The sequence below is a fragment of the Sceloporus undulatus genome, chromosome 1 (assembly GCF_019175285.1).
Source record: "Sceloporus undulatus isolate JIND9_A2432 ecotype Alabama chromosome 1, SceUnd_v1.1, whole genome shotgun sequence".
NCBI classification, from domain to species: domain Eukaryota; kingdom Metazoa; phylum Chordata; class Lepidosauria; order Squamata; family Phrynosomatidae; genus Sceloporus; species Sceloporus undulatus.
Window position 1 is genome coordinate 26,314,868 of NC_056522.1, and position 25,509 is coordinate 26,340,376.

The window sequence follows — 25,509 nt, forward strand, 5'->3', positions numbered from 1 at the left end:
TATTGTTATTCTCCTGCTGCTTAACATTATTGTTTGTTAGTTTTTGTTTTAGGATCCCTGTTTATTGTATTTTGAATCTGCTTTGATTTAAGTAAGATGCCTCATGCAGCCTGCAGAATCGCAGGATATAAATTAATATGTAGTTGCTGTTATTATCATCATCATTAAAATTTCTCTTCTCTAGAGATTTATCTTCTATAGCCAGCCCACTCTAAGAAAATTATGAGTTGCTTTAAATTCATGTTTAAATAGAGGCAGGAGGGAGGGGGTGAGAATCATTACTTTTTTCATTAAGGAAAATAAATAATAAATTAATAAAAACATGAAATTGTCCCAAAGCTACATTAAGGCTGAGTCACAGTCTTCTATTAAATTTCTCAGACCATTCACTGACTGTTTGCTGAAATCAGCTGTCATCACAAACCGGTGCCCTAGAGCAAGGAGTTTAGGGCAGACGTCTGGCTCTCATTAGAAGGCATGGCAGGGCCTCCAAACAACAGCAAGACTATCTGGCCACATTTTGAAGGAAAAAATACATACTACCATCTAAAATAAGGTGCCCCCCCCCAAGACCATGAAGTTTGGACTCTAAAATTACCCAGCTGCATCACTATCACCTCATGATAGATAGTATGGTTTGAGTTTTAGACCAGGACTCCAGGAGACCAGGGTTCAAAACCTTGCAAAATCATGGAAATCCACTGGAAGCCCTTCGTCAAGTCACTCTCTCTCAGCCTCAGAGAGAGGCAATGGCAAACCCCCTTTAAACAAATGTTGCCAAAAAAAAAAAAAACCCACAATGGGCTCACCTTAGGGTTGTCATAAGTCAGAAATGACTTGAAGGCACACACAGCAGCAGCAACAAAACAATCACTGTCATCAAGAGACTCTTCACAAAGGAAGAAGGAAAAGCAACTGTGCCCTGTGCATCAAAGACAACTGCTTTATTTCCAGCTATACACAGGAACTTGAAGCCAAACCTGTTGTCCAAATGGCAGGTGCAATAGTGATTATTATTAAGCATTTTAATTGTTACCCTTCTTTGTCACGACTGCTCTTCGGCTTACCATGGATTCACTGATCAAGAGGAGGAGGAGTGCCTCTTCCACGTTGTCGTGGGGACTGTAGATGCTGCAAGACAGACACACTTTTTAAACACACACACATACATATATAGAAGCAACATCAAGAATTAGGCTCATGGGACACTCTTGTTAAAGTTACCACAGGACTAGTAACTTGAAACGCCTCATGCATGATTCATTTGTTATATAATAGTTTCGCCAGACTGGGATGACTAAAAGTCATGGGGGGTGTCTTAACGGAAAACTCCACTCGAACTACACTGAGTGCAGACACAGTCTATTCAGGCAGCAATTTTCCATCCCAGGCACTTATTCTGCGATGGCTACATCAATTACTTATTTATTTCCTGATCCTATTTAAGATACTAGTTTTTAAGCTACTAGAATACTTTAGATCTTCATTTACAGTGCTAATGGTTTGGGACAAAATACCTGAATATCTACCTGTATTAATACCCATCAGCCTTGGCCCTAGCATCAGGTTTCAAGGACCTGCTTTCTGATTCTTTGAACAGAACTATTAGACTGGTCAGCACCAGGGACAGAGCCTTTTCCTTGATGGCCCCATTACATTGGAGTTGTCTTCACAGGGAGATTCTTTGCCAAGTGCTATCTATGGTTCTTTCTATACAGTTTTTTCTATAAAAGTTGTTATAGGTTGAACCTCCCTTATCCGGAATTTTGAAATCCAAAATGCTCCAAAAAACAAAACTTTTTTCACAGGTGGCTGAGATAGTGACACCTTGATGGTTCAATGCACAAAATTATTTAAAATGTTATGTGCAAAATTACCATGTATAAGTTGACCTCATATATAAGTCAAGGGCAGGTTTGGGGACCCAAATTATGGGTTTTGATATGACCTAAGGATAATAAGTCAAGGGTAAAATTTAGGGGGCATATAACAAAGGATCTCAAGAATGGACTAAAGGAAAACAATGTCAAAAAACATACAAAATTTCAGCAGGCATGTTTGTGTTCATAGTACAGTAAAGGCTGGATGAATGAGAGAACAGATGGGGGTCAGTGCTTCCAGGAAAGATTACACTTTTGCTTTTCACCAGGGGATGGTTCCTTTTTTAAATAGTCAAAGTTCAGTATTTACATTGACCCGTGGGGGTCAATTTTTTGACTAAAATTTCTAGACTTATACAGTACCTTCGGGGTATGCATATAAGATGTATATGATGCATATGAAACATAAATGAATTTCATGTTTAAATTTTGGTCCCATTTTCAAGATATCTCATTATGTATCTACAAATATTCCAAAATCTGGGAAACTCCCAAATCCCTTGTAGTCTCAAGTATTTCAGATAAGGAAGACTCAACCAGTATTTCAATTAGTTTACAGATAATTTAAGAATTCAGATGAGCATTCTTTACTGCAGTTACAATTTTGTTACCTAGACGTATGGATCCATAATGGCTCTGTATTCACTAATACTAGGTAGTCATGATTGTGGGACTATTGCCACAAATATAAATGCCCTCTCAAAGATACTTTAACAGGGAGCAGTTGCTCCAAGAGATGGAGGTCTGTTCAGCTGGACAGGAGGCACAGGAGGCTGCCGGGGAGGGGGGGGGAATCAGACCAGGAGACATTACAGTACTTAATTATGCATAAATAACTAAGCAAGCAATGGAGAATATGAGTCCTTGTTTTGTAAGTATTTTATCTGTTTGTTTTATTTTATATATTTTTATGTTAACAGATTTTATATTTGATTGTTCAGATGTTTCATTCATTTCTAAAGCCAATTAAATGCCCCTCCAATTAAATTCCCATCCTAGAAGTGTCCATACCATTAAAGAACATTAAACTAATCAAATCAGGATGGAAACTGTGCAGCTAAGGAACTGCATGCAGCTAATGGGGAGATCCTAGGCAGCCCTTCCCTCACTGAACACCAAATAACTTTTAAACGTTTAGAAATACACCCTTTTTTGTCTGAAAATAGACACAAGGGGCTCTATTTTTGCTAAAAAATGCTGTTTTAGGGGGCCTTGGCTGTGAAACAGCAAGACAAACAGACCAAAAGTGTAACTTTCAGTCACTGCTGGGCATGCTGGAATGGCTCAGCAAAGCCCCCCCCCAAAAAAATATAGCCACCCCTGTATTAAACAACAGACAGAAAGACAGAACCTTAAAACTCCTGACATAAAAATACATTTTCCTACATTAATTTTAAAAGCCAAGTTATGTGGGCCTACAGAGGCTTCAACCAAAAACCTGACTCTTACTTGGAATCAGTATCTGAAACTCATTGGTCTTCCAAACTGCAGAAATAAAGCAGTTTGACACCACTTTAACCATCATGGCTCCATCCTGTGGAATCCTGGGATTTATAGTTTGGTGAGGTATTCAGCCTGGTCTGTCAGAGAGTTCTGGTACTTCATAAATCTACAAATCCCAGGATTATGTAGGACAGAGTCATGCCAGTTAAAGTGATGTCAAACTGCTTTATTTCTGCAGTGTGGATACACCCTTAGCATTCCTGTCTCCTTTACGATCCTACCAGCTTTAATTACTCCCTAACACTAATCTTCTAACTTTCCTTCCTCAGATTTCACCAGCAATACATGGCCTTTCCTGATCCTGGGCCCTATATCAGTTTCTTTCCCTCAGCCAAACTGATATTGTACCTGCTCTGTACCATCTATATCAATCAAGCTGTCAGGAATCTGTCATGGTCTCTCTCATTTCTCCAGTAATTGGAATATTCTGAAGTTTTTTTAACCTCACATCAACTCAGCCAATGGCTCGACAGGGTGGATTTGAAGGAAATATACACAATCAGTATCAGCCAAAAAAGCTATGAGAAGCCTAGACTGTTTGCTTTTTCTTTCTTCCTTTCTTTTGGTCCCACATGCATCAGCCTCAAAGAACATTACGCACTTATCTCCAGTGTGTAGTAGCAGTTTTCGACGCAGAGTGGTGCAGAAGTAATAAGTATCCTCTTTGTTCATAAACTCAGGAAGAGGATCAGATAAAGGGCTCCAGTAACACTCTTCACTCAAGGAGTGGAGGAGCAATTCTGCCAACTGTTTGGCAGCAGTCTGCAAAAGAATGGAAAGAAAATGGGCAAAATACATTTTTAAAAACTCAGAAAGGTATATATTCATATTTAGGATTAATGATCTCACCTTGTGCTTTGAGCCAGAACATAATGCATTGGGGCTGCATTGATTTTTTTTTTAAATCTAACTTTTGCAAAGCTGAGCAGTTCTGCTAGGCATATACATATACATACAAAATCTGCTGTCTAATTAAATTAGGGGCACTCTTCTAGTCAAAGGTTTCTTCAATCAATTAATCTAAACAGTTAAATCAATAAGACATCACAACTACTATATATACTTTTCCCTCAAGGTCCCAAAAAGTCACTACTCCTATGTCCATTACCTTTCTCTCCTGCCTCCACTCCATTCTTTTGCTAAACAAATTGCCAAATATCCCTCAAACTCCACCAATGGGATAAGAATAAAGCATGAAGATTGACTGGCATCACAACTAATTGAGTTCCTTAGAACAAAGTTGGGACATCAACACAACAAGCAAATAAATGTAGAATGCATGTTTAGTTAGAACTCTCTTTGGGCGGGGATTTGTTTCTTTGGGAGATGTCCCCCAGTAAGCTTGCAGTAAGCTAGTCCTCATGAGGAATCTGCACCTAGGACAAGAGGCTATGGTTAAAACAGAATAGCTTCCAGTTGGCAAAGGGGTCAGGCAAGGATCTAGCACCCTATTTATTCAATAGCAATAGCAATAGCAAGTACATTTCTATACCACTTATCAGTGAACTAAGCACTCCCTAAGCAGTTTACAGTATGTAAGCTAATTGCCCCCAACAAGCTGAGTACTCAGAGACCTATGGAAGGATACTTAAGGGAATGCCTTCTTCCATACTGTCCGTCCCGCACATTAAGGTCCTCTGGGAAGAATTTACTTCAGCCAAAAAAATCAAGGCTAACTTCTGTCACCCAGAAGGCCTTTTCCACTGCTGCTCCAAAGTTGTGGAATGACCTGCCGGAGGAGATCCACTGTATTTCTATTCTTTCAGCCTTTATGAAAGCTCTTAAGACGAATCTCTTCTGACAGGCCTTCCCAACCTAGCTTCCCCTTCCGGAAGATGAAGATGAATAAGAATAGCAATACGAATATCAAAAACTGTCGTTGGCACCTCTTTATCTCCGCTCAATTTCTCCTCCAGTTTTTAGCTAATTGTATTTTAATGTTTTTACTATAATATTATGACTATTTTAACATTGTTGTTTAGAACTGGGATAGGGGGTTGGGTACACCTTTAATTTTGAATTTTATTGTAACCTTTGATGCATTTTTTATTGTTGTAACCCACCCTGATTCTGTGTGATTGGGCGGGCTATAAATAAATCATTTATTTATTTATTTATTTATTTATTTTTGAAATAAACATGTGCAAATTTTGTGCAGAGTAATTTTGTGCAGAGTAAGTCCCAAAATGTGAATAGGGTTCAATAACAGCATCATTTTCAAAGACTTTCTTGCAGCAAGAAGAAAATGGTTAAAAGTACTCATTGTTCCCTTTGAGAATAAAAATAGTGAAGAACTGCAGCCCTCCTTAAGATTACACTACAATTGAATTCTTCTGGTTTTGTCTTTGACTGTCCCAAAGGACAGGAAGGTCTCCTTTTTTATGTTCCTTAGCTTTAAAAAAAGTGACATGAGACTACCTGTAGCATAGGTACACATAATAATAAATATTAATCATGAAAGCTCAACAGAACATCAATGTACTAATCTCTACTGTTTAGTGTGGAACCAAAGCTGTGTGGTTTGATTGAAAATATGACTCTCTAAAGGAAAGTCCTACTTCCTTAGAGAGAGAGAGAGAGAGAGAGCATTCCTCATTGCACAGTTCTCAGGCTTTATCAATTAGTTTCACTTTTCTTATAAACAAAATCAGACAAATTAGAATAGCCCAAGTCTTTGATTTATATTATAACAGCCTTTGGCAAAGAAAAACAGCAGCAAGGGGATGGGGTGTAAAGACAACATTATTCTGCTTGGAATACACTTTCTAACCACAAGTAAAATGTACTCACACATTGTCATTTAGTGTTCCAAATTAATTTAATTACATGCCTTGTCATGTTAATCCTACTATCCCAAAAGTGGGGTTTTGTCACTTAATTTTAAAAAAAATTATTATTAAAAGCATTGCTAACGCAAGAATAGAAGACACCATTCAAGGCATCTCAAAAGCTCTGAAACAATAATTAAGAATTTGCAGAATTGGCTGCATTCAGACATTCAGGTGAATCCTTGCTTAGAAAGACAGACTATAAATGGGGAGACACAGCAAGAACCATTGCTAGAAAAATTACTTTGGAGATTACAACTACCAGAATTCTCAATGCTTGCAGGAAAATCATGGGAGTCTGCAATTTTCTTCTCTCTCTCTCTCTCTCTCTCTCTCTGTGTGTGTGTGTGTGTGTCTTTTCCACGTTCTGTGATAAATCTCTGCCTTGTATGACCGTGTACCTGGTCTTGGTCCTTCTCTACTGCTCTACTCTGCTTCAACTCTATGGGCCTTTCACACTACACAGTTATAGCACTACGTTTCCACTTTAACTGCCACGACAACTTCCTATGAAATCTTGAGATTTGTAGCTTGATGAGGCACTAGAATTCTCTGGTTGAGAATGCTAAATGCCCTTTCCTAAACAGCAGATCCCAGGATTCCAAAGAATGTTGCCATGACTATTAAAGTCGAATCATAGTACCATATATCTGTAGTATGAAAGGGACCTAAGTGGGAAATAAGAGTCTTTTGCTTCCATTTTCTGGCTAACCACAGTTTAATGTATGCAAAGCAACCTTGTAGCACCTTTGAAACTAATTGAGCAAAATATGTTGTACCATACACTTCCATTGACTTAGGTCCAAGACACCCTGCAGAAATAATCCAGTTTGAGATTGCTTAATGTTACATCCAAACTTTCACTGGTGGTTCATAATAGCTGCTCTTTTTAATGGATGATGACAGTATAAGATTTGGCTATCCCCCGGAGAAGCAATTCCTCCAATCTCCTCTTGTCATGCAAAGAAAAATCTCTGTACACGTGTGACAACAGAGGTGTTACTGGGGGTATGCAGGGGGTTCACACCGCACCAAGTGACACCCCGGTGGCAACACCTCAGAGCAGTTGTATACCTAGTAGGACTGCCGTGGCTACTGGGCAAGCAACAAAGGGTGTTGCCTGCCTTTCTCACTCACTCAGCAGCTATGCCAGACCCCAGCAGGCCCTCAGGACAAGAGGGAAAGACGCCTTGCCAGATCCTGAATGGTCCCCTTAGAGGCTGCAGCAGCTGGCTTGGTGGGCAGGTGAGTAAGGCAAGATGGATGGACTGTGGAGCAGTTGCTCCCACCTACCCCCTGCAGCCCCTTCTGGGACCTGCACCAGGTGACATCAAACTCAGGGTTGCCACTATGTGAGAGGGAGGCCTCTGCAACTCTCTGCACAGAAGAAGGGGGAAGTGACCATACAGTGGTACCCCGGGATACGAATTACCCAGGTTACGAATTTTTCGGGTTACGAAAAAATCCCATAGGGATTTATTGTTTCGGCTTACGAAGGTTTCTTCGGGTTACGAAAAAACCTCGGCGCTATTTTCCGCCACCGGAGGGCAGCAGAGAGCTATTTTTCCATTAGCGCCTATGGCAATTCGGCTTACGAAGGTTTTTCGGGTTACGAAATTAGCCGCGGAACGAATTAATTTCGTAACCCGAGGTACCACTGTACTGGATCAGGGACAAAGCTTAAGAGGGGGCCCTGCCCTTGACATCATTCAGTCCCTGAAACCAATCTTATTCCCTCCTTCTTTTAACTCTTCAACAAGAACATTTTGGTGGTCCTTCCACCTCTTAAACTGGTGACCAGTATGGAACTCTGTTTTTTGATTACAAAGTGAACCACACATTTCTGAAATTAAAAGGATCTGGCCAAAGTTTTAGGTCAAACATATATTGTGTGATACATATTGTACTGTGTAATAACTGTGTAATGATTGTTAAGGCTGAAAGCTGTTACAGTCAGCCCTTCACATCTGCAGATTTGACTTGCAGATTTGATTAATATGTTCTCTAGGAATATCTAAGTCCTCCAACTCAACTCTATCGACAATGTCTGCAGAATCACACAGAAGGACCTAGATATTCCTAAAGAGAACACTTCTTTAGGCATTTGTAGGTCCTCCAGTGCAATTCTATGGACAACTTCTGGCAGAAATTGACATATAGGTTTCTCATTTTAAATGCTGTTGTATTTATTTGAGTTCAGTTCTACCTGAACTTATTAACCAGGTAGCTAAATGCAAAATTGTAGGGCCATACTCCCACTCCTTGGCAAGAAGGTGAAAAGATAACAAAGTACATACAAGCACCCACAATTGTTTTCTTCTTATCTGCCAAAGGAAAGGCTTACTACATCTTGTAATGAACTGGCCTCTTACCATTCGGAAGCTCTGAGTAGCCTTCGTTTCCATGCTCCGTAATAATTCTCGGAGATTTCGTATTCCTTTAATGATGTTGCTAAGAACAAGTGAGAAGCAATAATAATGTAAAGGAATATTGATTTGATTGTCAACTACCACTATAAAATGGGATGGGAGAAAGAAAAAGGAAAGAAGAACAGCTCTGACATTAAAAAAATAACCCATTATTCTCAGATGATGGTCCCATAGGGAAAAAAGCGAGCCAATGAGACCTTTGAACAAGAGGATTTCTCTAGTGAATTTAGACTGTATAAATCATACATATTATGAGCATAATCAAGTGTCCTCACGTTCAGTTTTTAGACACAATATAATACATGCTGTGTTAAGAGATCTGTTTGTGCCCTCTTGTGGCTGTCAGAGAAATAAATTCAATCCAACCTGCTTGCCTTTAAAACCTTTAAAATGGGGATTCTCAACCTGTGGTACTCGATGGAATTTCAGGGGGTGCAACCAAGAGTGGCTTGTGTCCTTCAGTGACAAGTCACAAATCATCACTCAGTTTTTTTTCTGAATAAATTAGAATTTAATTGCTCATGCAATGAGTTAAAAGCTTTTTTTAGTCCAATTTATTCACCCATGGTTCAAAAAATTAGAAATTGGACTTCTTCATCTTCAAATATGCTATTACTTTTGTAAGGAATGTGAACATTAATCAAACATGTCCTAGGGATATAGAAAAGTTTGGGAACCACTGCTTTTAAAATAATACAACAAAATCTAATATTCACAAAAGAATCTAATATTCACCATTATTGGCCAAAATGCAGAAAATATATCATGCAAGCTTTCAAAGCTTCAATGGCTTCTTCATCAAAAAAGGTGTTAAAAACACCTTCTCATGCAGAAGAAGAAAAATTATAATATTGTACTTACAGGCCTACATTTTGTGTCAGATATTATTTCTGTTTCAGTAGGCCTGTGATTCTAACAATGTCAGTTTTCTTCTTCTATATAATTTTTACTATCTTTGTTTGACAAAGAAGCCAATGAAACCTCAAATGTTTTCATAATATATTTTCTGGATTTGGGCTGAGCCAATAAAGGTATTGCACCTCTGCAGATTTTGTTTACTTTGCTGCATGGCCAACACATCTACAAAATAGTGTGGCATTGCAAATCCATATAAGTCAATGGGCAGCAATGTGTGTACATTGTGGATGTGCTGCCATTAAGTTATATGGGATAGAGCTAGCCACAGAAGCTTCAAACCATGGATAGTCAGCCTCCCAATATAGAGGGTCAACTGTACTATCTTAGGGAAAGTTGCATTAGTTCTGCTAAGAGCAGACTCATGACTCAGATTTCTTACAATTCAGGGTGACTGACACTTGTGCTAATGACTAATCCATGCTTCTTTATGGTTCAGTGAAGAATACTGTTGCAGTCTTAAGCACACAGACTTGTGAATAAGTTGCCCATATTTACAGACTTGATGAGGATTTTAGAGGTCTTCCCACCTGGGTGGTAGATCTGCCCTCCACATGAACACAAACAGGGCACTTTTCTCCCTAAAGTCCAAGAACACAGGTGCATTTCTGCTAGGACAGCTACCCACAGACATAATAATGGAGCATGCATGTGTTTGGGGAGTCATTTTAATACCTCTTTTATTTAGTATAAATGGATGGGAATATTGCATGGACATATAGGAAGCTGACATCTACTGAGTCTATTCTGATTGGCAGCAGCAGCTGTCTAGGGTCTCAGTTAGGATCATTTTCTAGCCCTACATGGGAACCCTTGGTATATTTCCTGGCTGTCTCCCATCTGAACACTAACTACACTCAACCCTGCTTAGCTTCTGAAATCTGATGAGATCAAATATGTTCCAAATGGCAAGGAATATATCATGGCACAGAGGTTCAACATCCCTTGAACAATATTCAGTGCATTTTGTTTTTTCTGCATGAGTCTGGATCACAATCCTGTTGCGTATTTCTATTTGGTTTGCTTGTTAATATCTCTTATATTTTAAACTCAGGAATGTCATCCCTTTGGACTACAAATGTAGCCTACAACTGAAGGAGTCCAGAGAAATTCAACCAAGATTAATGATCTGGAAACCAAGCCTTATTGAGGAATGATTTAGGGTGCTGGGTATGTTCAGCTTGGAGAAGAGAAGACGGAGAAATGACATGGTAACCATCTTTAATTTTCTGAAGGGATGTCATGCAAAAGAAGAAGGAACTTTATCATCTGCTTCTCCAGAGACTGGAACACAAACCAGTGGATTCAAATCACAAGAAAAAGATACCACCTTAACATTAGGAAGAACATTTTTACTATAAGAGCTGTTCAATAGTAGAATAGACTGCATCGGAGGGCAATAGATTAGATGAACCAATTACTACCTCCCAGAAACCGCCAGTCAACAGGGACACTGGCCATGCAAGCTGGGGGATTCTTGGAGTTGTCAGTCAATAACTTAACTTTTCTGAGTTCTGCTCATAAGTTCATACCTCTTAAATGGAGCCTAGACTAAATGGAGAAAGTACTAGGAGAAATTGCATACAACACCAATCATTGGGAACTGCAGGCAGATTTTGTCTACTTACCCTCTTTTTAAGTGAGCCACGTAGGCACTCTGCAGGGCAGCTTCCATAAAGTAAGGCAATTCAAAGTCCAAAAGAGGTGCATGGCCACCCTTTATGCCTCTTGTATGTGTGTTGCTGAAGCTCTGGTAGTAGTGGAAGGGAGAGAGAAATGGGGCACCACTGTTACAGGTGAATAATTTCAGCAATCTGGTTAAAATTGTCACTATTTTTCTCCCATAAGAAAAGAGAAAATAACAAGACAAGACAAACTGAAAATTGCACTGAATTATCTTTGTTATTTCTTTGTTTGATTGTCTGACCCATTTCTGCACTGCTGTCACAAGGATAACCAAGGTAAGAAGCCTACATTTAGGTAGAAATTTCCCCTTATTTCCACTAATGCATAGGCCTATAGAATCTGGGACCCATTGAGCTGAACACAAATACAGAGATGCACTGTCACAAATAATAACCCACTGGAGGTACGTCAATACCATCCCACTTTCTGTTGCCTGTGGGAATGGCAAAACCAGGAAGAATGTCAAACATATGGTAAACCAATGTTTGGATCACACAGTATACAGAAAACCCACACATATAGACAGATACCTGCACAAGAACTCCAACCATCACCCAGGACAAAAAAGAAGCACAATAAAAACCTGGTAGACCAGGCAAAACACATCTGGGAACCCCACTTCTTGGAAGATGAACTGAAGCACCTGGACCGGGCTCTACAGGCTAATGGTTATTCCAGCTCAGACATCAGAAAGGCTGCCAGACCCAGAAAAAGCCAGAGGAGGGAAGACAAACAACCACCCAAAGGGAAAGTATTTTTACCATATATCAAAGGAGTCACAGACAGAATAGGCAAAGTGAAGCACAACCTTCAAATGGTTCACAAACTGACGAAGAAAATCCAGCAAATGCTTCACTCAGCTAAGGACCAGAGAGACCCTCTCTCAGCTGCAGGAATTTACCGCATACCATGCAGCTGCGGACAAGTGTACATAGGGACCACCAAACGCAGTGTGCAGACAAGAATCAAGGAACACGAGAGACACTGCAGACTGGGTCAGCCAGAAAAATCAGCAGTAGCAAAACATGTTACAAACCATCCTGGGCACAAAATGCTGTTTGAAAACACTGAAATTCTGGACCATGCCAACCACTATCATGTCAGGATGCACAGGGAAGCCATTAAAATCCACAAATAATTTCAACAGGAAAGAGGAAACCCTTAAAGTAAACAAGGTTTGGCTACCAGTCTGAAAAAATAGCAAGCTGAAGACTCAACAAAGGCAAATGAGAAATCTCCCAGGGTCAGGGATTTCACAGCAGACAATGAGCACTAATCAAGCAGACACTAATCCTCTTTTGCAGACCCTCCCACTCTGAGGCCTGCCATTAGCAACAGAACAATATACATGCAAATCACTCCTGCCTTCCCAGGTCACACACACACTCTCTCTCTCTCTCTCTCTCTCTCTCGTGTGTGTGTGTGTGTGTGTGTATCCAATTCTCCAGGCAAGCATTCTCTGAAGATGCCAGCCACAGATGCTGGCAAAGTGTCAGGAATAAACTCTTCTAGAACATGTCCACAAAACCCGAAAAACCCACAAAAAACTATTTGGTAAACTGCTACACTTGTTCAGTTGGGAAGATCACAAATTTAGCAAGCCTGCTACTGCCCCATATCTCACCACTCAGAGGTGGCATGACTCAATGACTTGCTACATTTCAAGTAGGGCTATCCATAAATGTGCTTCTGCACAAAAGCAGATCTGAACTGAAACGGCATGCACATTCAAAACTTGACCAAAAAAATCACAGTCATTGCTTGGAGTGGGGAAAATTCTAAGCATTGACAAACCTGGGTTCAGAAAATCAGCTTACTCTGAGAGCTAGTCTGCTACAGTGCTTACAGCAGAGTAAGGAATGTATGGACTTCCGGAACTTATTGGATTGCAGCTCCCATCAGACCTAGCCACATAGTCAAAAGCAAGGGATTCTGGGAGCTTCTATATGAGAAGGTGAATTCAGAGAGATTCAGATTGAAATTCTCACTTACCAGGACCAAGATGTTTCAGATGGATAGCCAGGAACTACTCACTTACAGCTTAACCTACTTCACAAGACTGTTGTATGACTATAAACAGGCAAGGCACTCTCAGTGGCATCACTAGGAGATGTAGAGGGTGCAGGCTACACCAGGTGACACCCAAAAAGGAGGTGACACCACTGCTCCTCAAGCACCTACCTTTTGGCAGAAATGGGTTGCGGCATTCATCTGCTTCCCTTTAAAACACTTTAAGAGATGGTGAGAGTGGGGTGAAGCTCAGTGGGAGGAGAAAGGAGAGGCCCCAGGTTTTCTTTTAATTAAAATGTCAAATTTCAAATATCAAAATTTTAAATTTTCTTTTATTTTGAAATTTTAAAAAATTCTTTTCAAATTTTCTTTAAAAACATCACATTTAAACCAAATCTTCACTGTGTATATGTAAATACCATACATTTAGGTTGTGCATATAATATTCTAACTTGGGGGTACAATTTTAATTTTGCTTGTTGTTTATGTCACAACTACTAGCATTACATTCAGTGGTATATGGAAATTCGATTGACAAGTAACATTAGTGCAAAAAAAATGACTAAAGATTCTGTGTGGTGTGAAATGGTAGGTCAATGGGTGGGGTGGGGGTTGACACCATGAGTTAACACACTGGGTGACACTAATCGTAAGGGTGACACTGGGCACCCTGAGTGCCTTCAAGGACGGATTAAAAAGTATCATGGATGTGATCTCCACCAGATCATCTTAGGTTTTAGATTACATTTCCAAGAATCCCCTTCAGTAATTCTCAGAGTTGTTGTCCAAAAAAGTAACTTGTCCAAGCTCTGGTCCAAAGACAGTTAGCTTCAGCAAGACACAGTAGACTTACTGAAGCTAAACACCTAATTCAGCTTAAAGACTAACATGACTCTAGACCAGCCTTCCTGAACCTGCTCATGAATGAAGCTACAAATTCCATCATCCCCAGCCACCATGGCCATGCTAGCTGAGGACAATAAGAGTTTTAATCCAATGCATCTGTGCTAGGCAGGGGAAAACAGCTCTAGTCCAGTATGACACAAGAAATGTGGTAGTGTTTAGGTACTGCAAGCAAGTTTGTTCATCATTTTTTATGTACGTGTGTAACTGCTTGAAGCAAAAAGAAAATCTTTGAGATATTTGCATTCCATGCATAATGTAAAGGCATCTTACAAAAGCAAATATTGAAGGACTTTAAAGCAGCCATATGCAACTTCTTGGAGTCAAGTGCCTCCACTGGATGAACACCTCTACCAAAACTGGACCAACACTGTGGCAGTTCTCTATGGTTCAAGAGGATGCCAGAGCAGCCATGGAAAGATAGCGACTCCTTTCCTCCAAGAAAATAAAAGATGGAAAAGAGGGCTTTTTTTTCCAGTAGTTATTTTGTTTGTTTGCTTTTGTCAGCAACTGCAACTGCAACACCAATCTGAATGGTACAATTTCAGTGATGGAAGTAAATGGGGACCAGAAAAAATACTTTGGGGTTGTACATGACTCATAAGCTACATGTTGCTTATGTTTTAGACACAAAGTATTATTAAACACAAAACAAGATAAAAAAAATTAAAAACACAAAATACATCAAAACAAGAAAGCACATAGCACCCCCAAAAGTGAATGAAAACATTTTGTAACTGCCAAGCCACTCATAAGGGAATTAATAAAAAAGCCAGGTAAACAGAAAATGAAAAAAAGTATCCAAAGTAGCAGACTGGTCATTAGGATTTGTAGGAGCTGAGCAGATCTTTCTCTCTGTTGACCCTCAGGAGGTGCTAAGAGGCATTTCAAGTAGGCTTCCATTTACCTTCTCAAGTTCTTGGAGAAACACTTGAGCAATCACACATGCTTTTTCAAAGCAAGCCATGACTTCCTCCTCTCTTTCTGACAGCCGGACTCGGGAAGCGATAGAATTGGATGAGCGTTCCAGTGCCAAGCCTGTGAAGACAGCCAAGAAAACTCTTCTAAAAGTGCCAAGTGAGTCCCTGAGAGAGGCAGACTTAATGCATCACATTCTGACACTTGCTCTCCATTTCCTTCCCTCATGGGCATACATCCACACCTCATGCCCTGCAAATTCTCATCTGGCCTGCTCCCACCCAGCTCATTATTTGAGCTGGACTCACACAAGCTTCCTCCCCATCCCAACAAATTCTGAAACTATAAGAAGGTCATGGGAGGACAGAAGGTAAATTGAGATCCACTAGCCCCCAGGTGAGGACTGGGACTGCACACAGCCCACAGCTTTATGGCTATTTTTGTGGCCCTTGATCCCTTCAGATCCTCCAGACAGCTATTTTATCTAGCCAAAAAAAGCCAGATAAATAAATAAAGGCCTTGCAATACTTAACATGACTTTATTCCCACTACAGGTTTGCCTTAGGGTCGCCATAAGTCAGAAACAACTTGAAGGGACACAACAACAACAAGAAGTAGCTATACACAGAGAGTGGTGGATTCTCCTTCTTTGGGAGTTTTCAAGCAGAGGTTGGATGTTCTTCTGTCAGCAGTGCTTGGATTGTGTCTTTCTGCATGGCAGAAGGAGGTTGAACTGGATGACCCGGGATCTTTTCCAGCTCTAGGATTCTATAATTCTACAATATTTATTTATTCAAGGCAAAATGTACTTCTGGACACTTCCAGCTATGTTTTTCCTCAGCAGTCTATGTAACACCCAAGGAGTCCCAGGCACACAAAACTGGCCCTCATTCATTCCCACCCCATTCCTATGGCACCATTTTGGACAGATCTCAACTGGTAGATTCTAGGATCCTGTAAACCTGAAATTCATCCATGAAGTAAAGCATATCCAATGGAATTCCAGTGAGAGAACTGTTATATGCTACTTTTGGGATCAAGCAACACAGACAAATGTCCTTTCACATTTCAGAAATGAACACTTGGACACACATGGCCGAACAATATCAGAGGGTGGTCAAGCTCAAAGGAAGATCACCGCTATGATCTTTGGAATAGCGGTATATAAATAAAACATATTATTATTATTATTATTATTATTATTATTATTATTATTAAGTAATAATACCACTATTCTGGTTTGGTCAGACCTTATCGGGAATAGAATCATAGAATCATTGAGTTGGAAGAGACCACAAGGCCCATCCAGTCCAACCCCCTGCCATGCAGGAAATCTAAATCAAAGCATTCCCAACAGATGGCCATCCAGCCTCTGCGTAAAGACCTCCAAGGAAGAAGACTCCACTACACTCCGAGAGAGTTTGTTTCACTGTTGAACAGCCCTTACTGTCAGGAACTTCCTCCTAAGGTTGAAGTGGAATCTCTTTTTCCGTAGCTTGCATCCATTGCTCCGCGTTCTAGTCTCTGGAGCAGCAGAAAACAAGCTTCCTCCCTCCTCATTATGACATCCCTCCAAGTATTTAAACAGGGCTATCATATCACCCCTTAACCTTCTCTTCTCCAGGCTAAACATTCCCAGCTCCCTAAATTGTTCCTCATAGGGCATGGTTTCCAGACCCTTCACCATTTTAGCCACTCTCCTTTGGACATGCTCCAGTTTCCCAATGTCCTTTTTGAATTGAGGCGCCCAGAACTAGACACAATATTCCAGGTAGGGCCTGACCAGAGCAGAATAGTTCTGGGCACCACAATTCAAGAATGTTGACAAGCTGGAAGGTGCCCAGAGGAGGGCAACCAAAATGGTAAAAGGTCTGGAAACCATAGAATCATAGGGTCCATTCCCACTGACGGAATAACCCGCGTTCCAATTCAGGTCCGCCTCGCTATAGAAATCGATTCCAAAAGGTCCCTTGTTCTAATTATGAAAAACCCTTGTCATTCCCATTGCGGCTAGGGGAGGTGGAGCAGCCCTTTGGCTGGCCGCCCCCCCCCCCCCCCCCCCCCCCCCTGCACCCCTGAGCTTTACTTTCCTCTGTTCAAGTTCTATCCAGGGCACCTTGCCTGGGGGCCGCTCTAGTGGTAGGCCCCACATCTCAGGCCGTGGCAGCCGGCCTTCCCCCTGGACACCCTCAGGTGCACTGGACCTGACGGACCTGGATGGAGAGATGGGAGAAGGACGCAGGCGACTCGTGGACTGAGGGGCGGCCCTCCAACGTGCCTTCTCTGTCCACAGGTGGGGAAAGGAGGAGCGGCATGCCCCGGAGGGTTTCCAACACCTGAGGAGTGTGTGTATGAGTGCCTTCCCCAGGGTCTCGGGGGAAGAGGAGGGAGCACAGACAGTAGAAGGAGTTGGTGGACCAGAAGAAGGAGTAGAGGGAGGAGATGGAGGCAAGACCAGGGGACCCGGGAGGAGAAGGAGGACGGACCCCCTCCCACTTTCTTTCTTTTTTTAAAAAAAAGTTCTATCGAAAAATCGCTAGATTGCTAAACGACCACTTTGCAAATAACAGCACCAGGGGTGTCTCTGGGGGGAGGATGGTGACAGCCCTCTGCCACTTGTCCCGCCTGCAGAAACAGAATAGATTCTGATGGTGTTCCCACCTGTTGGAATCACGTCAGAATCGATTCCTTGGGGGAAAACCTCAAAAACCCAGCTAACAAAATAACCCAAGCTTTTTGCATTTGCTCCATTTTTTTCCACTGGAATTGATCACATGAGGATCGGGATCGATTTCCAGTGAAAACTATGGACATAAAGCTCGAATCAGGATTCAGAGCTTTTCACAGTGGGAATGGGGCCATAGAGTCATAGAATCACAAACTACAGAAAAAACAGATTCCATCTAGACATTAAGAAAAACTTTCTTTCTGGCAAGAACAGATCAACAGAGGTGTGGTGGAATCTCCTTCTTGGGAGGTTTTTAAGCAGAGGCTGGATGACCATCCGTTGGGAGTGTTTTCATTGTGTCTTCCTGCATGGCAAGGGGTTGAACTGGATGCCCCTTGTGGTCTCTTCCAACTCTATGATTCAGATTCTAAGATGACAAATATTATTGATGAGGAAGAACACACAAACTAGAAGAGCCTGCAGTAGTTTGATTTTGACTGAGCCTACTGGACTACTTTTGCACTTTCAAGTCAATGTGCAGCAAAGAAAGGAATATATATGTTATTTTATTTATATCCCATCTTTCTCTCAGGATGGGACCTAAGTGGCTCATAAAGCTAAGAAGACAAGTTTGAAAGGTGGCCCAAGGAAGCTGAGGATAAGGAGGGAAAGTGGGAAGAGGAGAAAGAAATGGGAACATTTTAAAAGTTGAAAAGGTGGGGCAACAGAGGATTGATTAGGACTACCTCTGCCAAATCAGATCAGCTGGAAGACATGCAGACATTTGGCACCAGTAATGAAGCCTGGTTCCCAGGGTCAAAGATCCAGAACTTTTTGATTATCATGGATCATAACATCATCTGCTGTCACCACCACTCCAGAGTCCCTTATTCCCTCTGAGTTTGGCTGCAATCCCCATAAAAATTGGAGAAGAAGCAATTTTCCTAACCATGATGTGCCATTATGAGTTGTAACCCAAAGTATTTTAGAATGGCTTTATAAAAGATTTTATTCTGTTGGAGATGAAAACTGCTAGAAATGGTTTTGCAACAACACAGCCACCTGCAATTTTGGACTTCCCATGGGGTTGTTGCCATAGAGACTATCCCAGTGAGATCTTGCATTCTAATATTTAGGACTGCACCAGTGTTTGGCACTGGGCATTTGATGTATCACAGCTTTCACCGTTTATTTTGTAAACTGAGGGGGGGGGGGCTAATTTGGATCTCATAAAACTAACCAGACAAATATGAAAGTGTATGAACAACGAAATATCTGAAACAGGAGGGGGAACAGGGGTTCTGTATTTCACTTTATCCTTTTTCACTATCCACAGAAGAAAATATTAGGGAGAATCATATGCAAAACTAAAATCTGTAACTATAATTTTGTATGTGTTGTGTGCCTTTGAGTGGTTTCTGATCTATGGCAATACAGTGGTACCTCAGGATACGAAATACCCAGGTTACGAAATTTCCGGGATACGAAAAAATCCCATAGGAAATAATTGTTCCGGGTTACGAATGTTTTTCGGGTTACGAAAAAAATTTTGGTGCTTTTTTCGGCTTTTTCGCACGGAATCGCGGCTTTTCCCCATTAGCGCCTATGGCATTTCGGCTTACGAAGGCTTTTCGGGTTACGAAAGCGGCCGCGGAACGAATTAATTTCGTAACCCGAGGGAGCAGTGTACTAGGGCAAACCTATTATAGAGCTTTCTTGTGAAGATTCATTCAGAGCGGGTTTACCATTGTGTTTCTATGAGTCTTAGAAAGTTTAAATTTCCCAAGTTCACCCAATGGACTGCCATGGGTGAGCAGGGATTCAAAACCCAATCTCCCATAGTATCTTAGTCCAAACTCCAATCAATATGCCATGCTGGTTCTCTCTCTATATAAGAGCTATTATATAGCTTCCACTATTTAAATAATAAAATGCAAATGTCAATCATTTATCCAGATCACATAATTCATCTCTGCTATATGTAATATTCAGCATGCAATAGTACTGATCTTTTTTTCTTACAAAAACACACACAGAGTTCTTTTAAGAAGTAAGGGTTGTAGCCTACTAGTAAAGCACATGCTTTGCAAGCAAAAGGCCCAAAATCTAATCCCACACGCCTCCAGGTAGGGCTAGAAAGACCGCTGTCTGAAATCCTGCCACTCAATATGAAGTCTATGTTGAGCTCATGACACAATTGCTCATTTCAAAACATGACAGTTGCCACCATTCATCATGCTGAATGATCCTCCATCATGCATGTTCTGCCTAAATACAGCACAGCATATACAGAGATGGTGTTGGAAAAAAGACCTGCTAATATATTGTTGCTGTTCCGGCACATACTGTTTATGCAAAACGAAGCTCTCTACATGCAAAGGGTAAAACATCAACAAGTTACTAATCTCTGAGTTTAAGGGATGAACACACACACACACACATGTCACATGCAGAAGCCCACCTGCATTCAAGTTATGAAAATTCATATGAAACTAAAATACTTGAAGGGATGCTTTGAACATCCATCTCACCAGATACTTCTCTTCCCAGAAAGCAGATACTGCATGCACCTTAAAATATTATATTGGCCAGGACTGGCAGTCAGTGAGAGTGGGGCTGAGCCCAATAGAAAGCGAAGCTCAAAAGTAGCTGCAAGGTATGAGAAGAAAATGGACAAAGGACTTTATATGATCACCCGGCCTGAGGTTTCCTCTCCCTGTACCACAGGAACTGGTTTCATCATCATCATCATCATCATCATCATCATTTGTTTTATTTATATACCGCTATTCCAAAGATCATAGCGGTGAACAGCAAGTAAGCTAATTAGCAAGTAAGCTAATTTGCCCCCAACAGTCTGGGTACTCATTTTAGCGACCTCGGAAGGATGCAAGCCTGAGTCGAGCTTGGGCCCTTTTGCTGGTCTTGAACTCGCAACCTTGTGGTTTTGAGTGAATGGCTGCAGTACAGGCATTTAACCACTGCGCCACCAGGGCTCCTCATACCTCTACAGACTACTATTTGGGCCTTGCAGAATGATGGCTGGTAGTTTTCATGCTAGTGGGGCAGTGAATCCATTCTAGGTTTCAGCTACTTTTAAAGGGGCTTTCCAAAGTGCTGAACATTTAAACCTTGTGTTGAAATGTTTAATGGGGTGGAATTACCACTCTACTGGCATGGGAACCACCAGTTGCCATTGGCCTTGCAGGCTTTTTTTTCCTGAAGTCAAGGAGAATCACCTCTCAGGTGCCAGAGGTCTAAACTGATTGCATGAAATTGGGCCATGGATCACAAATTGCCCACTACTGCATTTCAACTGGAAACCTGTTAGACTAGTCTCATTTAAGGAACTGAGCCTTGCACAACAACATCAAGCACCTGTTGCCCTCCCTAGAGATCAACTATTTTTTCTCTCTCACACAGCTTGCTTGTTGTTCTTGTGAGGATACAGCAGCTCCTCAAGGGCTAAAAACAGCACCCCACTGAAACCAGTCCTAGTACTCATGCAAGTGCATGTTACTGTAGGCAGTATTCTGTCAATCCTAGCTAACATCTAGCTTTGACCATTGAGGGCCTTTCCATCGCTGGTGCCAGGCTTGGAACTCCTTTCCTAGGGAGGTTAGGCTGGGTCCTTCCTTGTTGCACTTTGCTTGCCAGGTGAAGTCTTTTCTATCATCATCATAATCATTCCAGTAACCTTTTGGGAACTGATTGTTTTACAAGAAAAGAACTTCTCTTAGTCAGCAGTATTAGTTCATCGCTTTTAAATCAAAGATTTAAGTGGTTTTAATTCTTGAGATGCAAGACTGAATTTGCACATTTGTAGATGCACATTTACCACAATCAAGATTATGCAAAGGGATCTTGTGCCACCTTTGAGACTAACTGTGCAAAAGAAATTGTAGCATAAGCTTTTATTGACTTGGTCTACTGCATCTGAGGAAATGGACCAAGTCAACAAAGGTTATGCTACAATTTATTTTGCTCATTTAGTCTCAAAGATGCTAAAAACCCTTTTGCTTACTCATATTCCAGACCATCAACAGTTTGATACTATCCCAATCATAACTCTTTTTTTTTTTTTTTTTTTTTTTTGGCTACATGAGCATGCTGCATGCCTCTATCTCCATTTATCTTGTAAGCCACCATAAATCCCAGGTTTGGCAAAGATCAGGTTATAAATAATATAACAGACTATAATAGAATACACCAAGGCTTATGAGAGTTATCACTGGCACAGCAGCTCACAGTCCAACTCTAGGCACATCTACTCAAAATAAAGTGCAACTGAGTTTGGGGGGGAATATACCCTCAAATAAGTCTAAGCCATGAACCTTAAGCCATAATCAGTTTGTTATTATTCCTCTACATCAGGGGTAGGCAACCTGCGGCCCGCGGGCCGGATGCGGCCCGGCGAGGCCTTGGGACCGGCCCCAGCCCGGTCCTGCTGCCGATTGCCGCTGGGGCCTTTGGCCTCTCGTGCGCAGGGGCAAGGGGGGCAATTGTCTATAGACGCCTCAGAAACATGCATTTATATTAACATTTTTTTAAAAATCAGCAATTTTTTTTGCGTGTCCTCCACTTTTTTAAAAAAAGTGTCCACCATTTGAAAATGTTGTCCTACATTTGTCCCAGTTTATTTATTTATTTATTTAAATTTATTTAAATTTTTTTAATTATTTATTTTTTGGCTTCGGCCCCCCAGTTGTCTGAGGAACAGCAACCCGGCCCCCGGCTCAAAACGGTTGCCTACCCCTGCTCTACATGATACAGATGCAGTGGAGTAACAGAGCAACTACTCTTGAGTCTACACTTCAGAGTCAGCCATGTTAGTCTGGAATTTGAGTTAGCAAAGGGATCTTATAGCATCTTCAAGACTAACCATGCAAAATAAATTATAGCATAACCTTTGTAGACTTGGTCTACCTCCTCAGATGCATTAGACCAAGTCTACGAAAGCTTACACTACAACTTCTTTTTCACAGTTAGGCTTAAAGTCACAAGATCCTCTGAGATCAACATGCATACAGCAAGATGATTATGTGTACACTCCAAAGATATTGATGGAGTTTTAATTTTGATCTTTACATACCAGTGCGAGGTATTTGATCATCTCAGAGTTCCCATTCACCTAGCAAGCTGGTAGGTATGCTGAAAAGGAGTAGAAGGGGGGAGACAGATAGATAGCAACTATTTCAGCAACATTTATAAGATGCAATGAAAGCAAAAAGACAAAAATTGCAAGAGTTTTTTTTAAAAAGCGCCCAGAAAAATAAGCTTAACAACTGCCCCTCAGCACTCCTCTGACACACTATCCCCACTCCACAGATTAAAATAGAATTACATGCATCAGAAAGAGGTTATTTCTCACCACAATGCTTTAATAAAAGATAGCAAAAATAAAAATATAAAATGTTACAGGAGGAAGAACCAAAAGTTCCATCTTTCTGACTAGATGCTACTGAGAAAAATTAGAGGTTATGGGACAGAACCAATATTGGGATGCTAAAGCACAAAAAGTAGTGTTTTACATTTTACATTTGAAGAAACATCATGCTCAAGAGTCAGGAAATAGTGCCATCCCTACTCCATACTAGTAAGTCATCACCAAAAGCACTTGTCTTAAACCTTTCCAGACCTTTAACCCGACCTGCAACATGGGAAACAGCCATTATTACCAATATGCAATTATTGTTAAGGAAAAAGCAACATGGGACATACAGTAAGAGAAATAAAACTTGTATGTGAGAGTCAGAGTGACTCAGCAGAAGCCAATTGAGAACCACACAGGTGTAAATGGTAATACAGTGGTACCTCGGGATACGAAATACCCAGGTTACGAAATTTTCGGGATACGAAAAAATCCCATAGGAAAACATTGTTCCGGGTTACGAATGTTTTTTCGGGTTACGAAAAAACTTTTGGTGCTTTTTTCGGCTTTTTCGCACGGAATCGCGGCTTTTCCCCATTAGCGCCTATGGCAATTCGGCTTACGAAGGCTTTTCGGGTTACGAACGGTGCCACGGAACGAATTAATTTCGTAACCCGAGGCACCACTGTACAATTAACAAGTACTGAGTGCCAAGGACAAGAAATGCATAGTGAATAATTGGACACACCTGACAATTGTAAAGTGGTCAAGGCTGAGATGATGAAATCATTAATTGTAGGATGAACAAAGAGAACCAATGGGAATGATGTACACGCCTACTGGGTGGAAACAGACCACAGTGGGTGGTACCTTGCTTTGACTATATTAATGAATATGGATCCCAATGTATTGAGTGGGTAGTAGAGTGGATAGTAGTAGTGGATTGTAGAGTGAGGAGTTGAGTATTGTTTGGAGCTGTGTATATAGTAGAATAAAGTAGATCTTTTATATAAGACTACTGAGTTGTCTGGTGTCTTCGGTGAAGCTACAAGAACCAGCAGGACCCTGGTGAAGAAGGGTGAAGACTTCTGTGGAAGCAAGAGTGAGAAGGCTTGGAGAGTTTGTCGGGGTCTTCAGCCTGTTCTCTGCAACTCTTGCAAAGATATAACAACTGGCCAAAACTGGTCAGCGTGGTGCACAACCAGGTGGTGAGTTCCAGGCCAGGTGAAGAGCCACAACTCCCATCATCCCTGACAATTATAACTGTGACATTGTCCCACTTTCTCCTTGTTGTGTGCCCCCCTTTTCCACTATACAATTATGGTATGTAATGGTACTATGATACCACTTTAACTGCTATGGAAGCCTGGGGTTCGTAGTTTTGTGAGGCACTAGAGCTCTCTGACAGAGATTTCTAAACACCCTCAACAACAAATCCTGGGTTTTCCTAGGATGGAACCATGGCAATACTATCTTTCTCAAAGCAAATTCACGACTCAGGAAAAATTCATTTTAGTACACAAGTCCTAGAAACCTCCAGTGATCATGTCCAGTAGCTGGAGGATTCTGGGAACTGGTGTCCAAAACAGCAACCAATTCTCTGAAGATGCACTCTTCTAACAGTCATTCCTTCTTCCTAGAGAACCTTGGAACTTTAGTTCTACATATCTATGGGAATCAGATTGAGCTCTAAGGTGGATAGGGAGCATGTGGGGCCATCCAGGTGTTGCTAGACTCCAAATTCCATGAATGCCATATAACAAAACCAATGGTTAGGATGGGAGTTGTAATCAAGCAACAAGATCCACAGATTCTTCAACTCTTCTCTGACTGAATTCTCAATACACATAAAATCTGGGCCAGGGAAGGCATGGCTCTTGAACTAGAAGACAACCAACATGGATTTGTATTATAAACATAGCTCACTTTCTTTCTTGTTCATATCCTTCTAATTTCTCTTTTTTTAAAAAAGCACAATGTTATGACGTTATCAGTATGTCAACTGTGCCGGAACATGACTTACTGGTAGAATTGTTGCACCTCATTAGCTGTGATCCAACAGTCTGAATTCCCAAACCTGATGCCCTCCAAATGTGTTCAACTGCAGCTCCCCAAAAAAACCAGCTACTTTCTGGGAATAGCAGTCCAATACACCTATAAGATTGCAAAAGTCATGGAAGGCTGAACTAAAGTCATAGATTGTCTGCCATTTGTTTTCTCTATAAACCAAGGAATTCAAGAGGCTTGTATGAAAACAGCATCTACAGCTCACATCCTAAGAGGGAGATTTGAAGGGAGCTGTGTAAATATAGCCCCTACCAATGTTTCAAACTTTTGTTCTTGAGCCAGACACATATCAAATGTGGCATACACATACATAGTTACTGGCCAACTTTTC

The 25,509-nt window shown here is 41.1% G+C and overlaps 1 protein-coding gene across 6 annotated transcripts in view; it reads right to left on the reverse strand.

Annotated features, from left to right (window-relative positions):
- Positions 1–25,509, reverse strand: part of TTC7A (tetratricopeptide repeat domain 7A) — a 290,642-nt gene that overhangs the window by 239,197 nt on the left and 25,936 nt on the right. For all 6 annotated transcript variants that reach the window (XM_042476228.1, XM_042476218.1, XM_042476210.1 and 3 more), the window contains exons 4-8: positions 15,062–15,192; positions 11,184–11,305; positions 8,584–8,662; positions 3,985–4,145; positions 1,068–1,131 (exon numbers count right to left, since the gene is read on the reverse strand). In XM_042476228.1, the coding sequence (XP_042332162.1) occupies positions 1,068–1,131; positions 3,985–4,145; positions 8,584–8,662; positions 11,184–11,305; positions 15,062–15,192 (557 nt within the window). The remainder of the gene's footprint in view (positions 1–1,067; positions 1,132–3,984; positions 4,146–8,583; positions 8,663–11,183; positions 11,306–15,061; positions 15,193–25,509) is intronic.